The sequence below is a fragment of the Artemia sp. Qi Xiang Cuo genome, chromosome 3, assembly GCF_049724085.1.
Source record: "Artemia sp. Qi Xiang Cuo chromosome 3, ASM4972408v1, whole genome shotgun sequence".
Classification (NCBI taxonomy): domain Eukaryota; kingdom Metazoa; phylum Arthropoda; class Branchiopoda; order Anostraca; family Artemiidae; genus Artemia; species Artemia sp. Qi Xiang Cuo.
The window spans coordinates 1,507,691-1,513,690 of NC_142796.1; the positions used below are offsets into that span (position 1 = coordinate 1,507,691).

At 33.0% G+C, this 6,000-nt stretch overlaps 1 protein-coding gene across 1 annotated transcript in view; it reads right to left on the reverse strand.

Annotated features, from left to right (window-relative positions):
• bur (GMP synthase burgundy) overlaps positions 1-4,332 on the reverse strand; it is a 59,993-nt gene extending 55,661 nt beyond the window's left edge. The window contains exon 1 of the mRNA XM_089087267.1: positions 4,286-4,332. Coding sequence (XP_088943393.1) covers positions 4,286-4,332 — 47 coding nt within the window. The remainder of the gene's footprint in view (positions 1-4,285) is intronic.
• Between the last annotated feature and the right edge of the window lie 1,668 nt (positions 4,333-6,000).

Genomic DNA, 6,000 nt, shown 5'->3' on the forward strand with positions numbered 1-6,000 from the left:
AAACCAAAAATACTCAGAATCCAAAATAAAGCGTGATCTGCCACAAGGGGAAGGCTCAGAGGCCCTTCGTTCACCCATTCCTGAGGGCAGGGGAGGGGGGGGGGTCAATTTTGGAGGGAAAACCAAAAATACTCAGAAGCGAAAATAAATGGGATCTGCCTCAAGGGGGAGGCTCAGAAGCCCTTCATTCCCCCATTTCTGATGGCAGGGGAGGGGGGGTCAATTTTAGAGGGAAAACAAAAAATACTCAGAATCGAAAATAAATGGGATCTGCCTCAAGGGGAAGGCTCAGAGGCCCTTCGTTCTCCCATTTCTAAGGGCAGGGGGGGAGGGGTCAATTTTGGAGGGAAAACCAAAAATACTCAGAATCGAAAATAAATGGGATCTGCCTCAAGGGGGAGGCTCAGAGGCCCTTCATTCCCCCATTTCTGAGGGCAGGGGAGGAGGGGTCAATTTTGGAGGGAAAACCAAAAATACTCAGAATTGAAAATAAATGGGATCTGCCTCAAGGGCAAGGCTCAGAGGCCCCTCGTTCCTCCATTTCTGAGGGTTCGTTCCCCCATTTATGAGGGCAGGGGACGGGGGGGGTCAATTTTGGAGGGAAAACCAAAAATACTCAGAATAGAAAATAAAGGGGATCTGCCTCAAGGGGAAGGCTCAGAGGCCCATCGGTCCCCCATTTCTGAGGGCAGGGGAGGGGGAGTCAATTTTGGAGGAAAATCAAAAATGCTCAGAATCAAAAATAAATGGGATCTGCCTCAAGGGGCAAGGCTCAGAGGCCCTTCGTGCCCCCATTTGTGAGGGCAGGGGAGGGGGGGGTCAATTTTGGAAGGAAAACCAAAAATACTCAGAATCGAAAATAAACAGGATCTGCCTCAAGGGCAAGGCTCAGAGGCCCCTCCGTCCCCCTCATAAAAAGTTTTAACAAAAAAAGTCTGAAAAGTATTTTTTTGGGGGGATGGAGCGATGACAGAATGGATGTCTCAGACTGGTGATAGTGCTGTACCGTGGTACGAATTGCTTGTGAAAAACCCAAATGAATTAGTTGAAAATAAAGTTTTAACAAGAAATGTCTGAAAAGTATTTTTTTTGGGGGGGTGGGGGGCATGACAGAATGGATGTCTTAGACTAGTTAAAGTGCTGTACTCTGGCATGAATTGCTTTCGAAAACCCGGATGAATTAGTTGAAAATAAAGTTTTAACAAGAAATGTCTGAAAAGTATATTTTTTTTTGGGTGGGGGGGTGAGGGCGATGACAGAGTGGATGTCTTAGACTAGTTATAGTGCTGTACTGTGGTACGAATTTCTTGTTAAAAACCCGGATGAATTAGTTGAAAATAAAGTTTTAACAAGAAATGTCTGAAAAGTATTTTTTTGGGAGATGGGACGATGACAGAGTGGATGTCTTAGACTGGTGATAGTGCTCTACTGTGGTACGAATTGCTTTTGGAATCCCGGATGAATTAGTTGAAATAAAGTTTTAACAGGAACTGTCCGACAAGTATTTTTTTTGGGGTGGGGGCGACGACAGAGTGGATGTCTTAGACTAGTTATAGTGCTGTACTCTGGCATGAATTGCTTTCGAAAACCCGGATGAATTAGTTGAAATAAAGTTTTAACAAGAAATGCTTTCGAAAACCCGGATGAATTAGTTGAAATAAAGTTTTAACAAGAAAGGTCTGAAAAGTAATTTTTGTTGGGGGGTGGGGGCGATGACAGAGGGAGTGCTGTACTCTGGCATGACTTGATTTCGAAAACCCGGATGAATTAGTTGAAATAAAGTTTTAACAATAAATGTCTGAAAAGTATTTTCTTAGGGGGAGGGGGGCGATGACAGAGGGGATGTCTTAGACTAGTTATAGTTCTGTACTCTGGCATAAATTGCTTTCGAAAACTCGGATGAATTAGATGAAATAAAGTTTTAACAAGAAATGTCTGAAAAGTATTTTTTTTTGGGGGTGGGGGCGAGAACAGAGGGAAGTTCTTTGACTAGTTATATTGCTGTACTCTGGCATGAACTGCTTTCGAAAACCCGGATGAATTAGTTGAAAATAAAGTTGTAACAAGAAATGTCTGAAAAGTATTTTTTTGGGGGGATCAGGGCGATGACAAAGTGGATGTCTTAGACTAGTGATAGTGCTGTACTGTGGTACGAATTGCTTGTGAAAAACCCGGATGAATTAGTTGAAAATAAAGTTTTAACAAGAAATGTCTGAAAAGTATTTTTTTGGGGATGGGACGATGACAGAGTGGATGTCTTAGAATAGTGATAGTGCTTTACTCTGGTATGAATTGCTTTCAAAAACCCGTATGAATTAGTTGAAAATAAAGTTTTAACAAGAAATGTCTGAAAGGTTTTTTTTTTTGTTAAACAAAATTGGCTTAAATAAAAGCGGAACTCTTAAAATCACAACTCAAGGTCATTAAATAATTCCTTTTTTTTTGTTATTTTTTTTTGTTGAACACAATTGGCTTAAATAAAAGCGGAACTTTTAAAATCACAACAACTAAAGGTCAGTATATAATTCCTTTGTTGTTGTTTTTTTGTTAAACACGAACTTTTGTAGAAAATAATTTCAAAGTACCAAGTCACATGATAGTTACGCTTTTGTAGAAAATAATTTCAAAGTACCAAGTCACATTATAGTTACGCTATTGTAGAAAATAATTTCAAAGTACAAAGTCACATTATAGTTACGCTATCTTAGAAAATAATTTCAAAGTACCAATTCACATGATAGTTAAGCTATTTTATAAAATAATATAAAAGTACCAAGTCACATGATAGTTACGCCATCGTAGAAAATAATTTCAAAGTACCAAGTCACATGATAGTTACGCTATTATAGAAAATAATTTCAAAGTACCAAGTCACATGATAGTTACGCTATTATAGAAAATAATTTCAAAGTACCAAGTCACATTATAGTTACGCTATTGTAGAAAATAATTTCAAAGTACCAAGTCACATGATAGTTACCCTTTTGTAGAAAATAATTTCAAAGTACCAAGTCAGATGATAGTTACACTATTGTAGAAAATAATTTCAAAGTACCAAGTCAAATTATAGTTACGTTCTTGTAAAAAATAATTTCAAAGTACCAAGTCATATGATAGTTAAGCTATTGTAGAAAATAGTTTCAAACTACCATGTCACATGATAGTTACGATATTGTAGAAATTAATTTCAAAGTACGAAGTCACATAATAGTTAAGCTATTGTAGAAAATAATTTCAAAATACCAAGTCACATTATAGTTACGCAATTGTAGAAAATAATCTCAAAGTGCCAAGTCACATGATAGTTACGCTATTCTAGAAAATAATTTCAAAGTACCAAGTCACATTATAGTTACGCTATTGTAGAAAATAATTTCAAACTACCAAGTCACATGATAGTTACGCTTTTGTACAAAATAATTTCAAAGTACCAAGTCACATTATAGTTACGCAATTGTAGAAAATAATCTCAAAGTGCCAAGTCACATGATAGTTACGCTATTATAGAAAATAATTTCAAAGTACCAAGTCACATTATAGTTACGCAATTGTAGAAAATAATCTCAAAGTGCCAAGTCACATGATAGTTACGCTATTATAGAAAATAATTTCAAAGTATCAAGTCACATTATAGTTACGCTATTGTAGAAAATAAATTCAAACTACCAAATCACATGATACTTACGCTTTTCTAGAAAATAATTTCAAAGTACCAAGTCACATTATAGTTACGCTATTGTATAAAATAATTTCAAAGTACCAAGTCACATTATAGTTACGCTATTGTAAAAAATAATTTCAAAGTACCAAGTCACATGATAGTTACGCTTTTGTAGAAAATAATTTCAAAGTACCTAGTCACATGATAGTTACACTATTGTAGAAAATAATTTCAAAGTACCAAGTCAAATGATAGTTAAACTATTGTAGAAAATAATTTCAAAGTACCAAGTCACATGATAGTCACGGTATTGTAGAAAATAATTTCAAAGTACCAAGTCACATTATAGTTACGCTATTGTAGAAAATAATTTCAAAGTACAAAGTCACATGATAGTTACGCTATTATAGAAAATAATTTCAAAGTACCAAGTCACATTATAGTTACAATATTGTAGAAAATAATTTCAAACTACCAATACACATGATAGTTACGCTTTTGTAGAAAATAATTTCAAACTAACAACTCACATTATATTTACTATATTTCATAAAATAATGTCAAAATACCATATAAAATGTTATTTACCATATTGTAGAAAATAATTTTAAAAAACAAAGTTACCTGCTTGTTAAGCTATTGTATAAAATAATTTCTATGAGCCAAGTCATTTTATAGTTAATTAATTATATAAAATTATTTCAAAGTTCAAAGTCAAATTATAGTTACGCTATTATAGAAAATAATATCCAAGAACTAAGTAACATGATAGATGAGCTATTTTAAAATATAAATTCAATGTACCAAGTCACATGATAGTTAGGCTTTTGTAGAAAATAATTTCAAAGTACCAAGTCACATGATAGTTACGCTATTGTAGAAAATAATTTCAAAGTACCAAGTCACATTATAGTTACGCTATTGTAGAAAATAATTTCAAAGTACCAAGTCACTTGATAGTTACGCTTTTATAGAAAATAATTTCACAGTACCAAGTCACATGATAGTTACACTTTTGTAGAAAATAATTTCAAAGTACCATGTCAGATGATAGTTACGCTATTGTAGAAAATAATTTCAAAATACCAACTCACATGATAGTTACGCTATTTTAGAAAATAATTTCAAAGTACCAAGTCACATGATAGTTACGTTATTGTAGAAAATAATTTCAAAGTACCAAGTCACGTGATAGTTACGGTTTTGTAGAAAATAATTTCAAAGTACAAAGTCACATAATAGTTACGTTATTTTAGATAATCATTTCAAAGTACCATGTCACATGATAGTTACGCTATTGTAGAAAATAATTTCAAAGAACCGACTCCCAGTATAGTTGAGCTATTATAGAAAATAATTTCAAAGTACCAAGTCACATGATAGTTATGCTATTATAGAAAATAATTTCAAAGTGCCAAGTCACATGATAGAGTTATGCTATTGTAGAAAATAATTTCAAAGTACCAAGTCACATGATAGTTATGCTTTTGTAGAAAATAATTTCAAAGTACCAAGTCACATGATAGTTACGCTATTATAGAAAATAATTTCAAAGTACCAAGTCACATGATAGTTAGGTTATTATAGAAAATAATTTCAAAGTACCAACTCACATGATAGTTACGCTTTTGTAGAAAACAATTTCAAAGTACCAAGTCACATAATAGTTATTCTATTTTAGAAAATAATTTCAAAGTACCAACTCACATTACAGTTACTCTTTTATAGAAAATAATTTCAAAGTACCAAATCAAATGATACTTACGCTATTTTAGAAATTAATTTAAAAGTACCAAGTCACATGATAGTTACTCTATTGTAGAAAATAATTTCAAAGTACCATGTCACATAATAGTTACGCTATTGTAGTACCAAGTCACATGATAGTTACAGTAGTATAGAAAATAATTTTAAAGTACCAATTCACATGATAGTTACGCTATTATATAAAATAATTTCAAAGTACCAAGTCACATTATAGGTACGCTATAGTAGAAAATAATTTCAAAGTACCAACTCACATGATAGTTACGCTATTTTAGAAAATAATATCAAAGTACCAAGTCACATGATAGTTACGTTATTTTAGAAAATAATTTCAAAGTACCATGTCACATGATAGTTACGATATTATAGAAAATAATTTCAAAGTACCAAGTCACATGATAGTTACGCTATTGTAGAAAATAATTTCAAAGTACCAAGTCACATTATAGTTACGCTATTGTAGAAAATAATTTCAAAGTACCAAGTCACATGATATTTACGCTATTGTTTAAAATAATTTCAAAGTACCATGTCACATGATAGTTACGATATTGTAGAAAATAATATCAAAG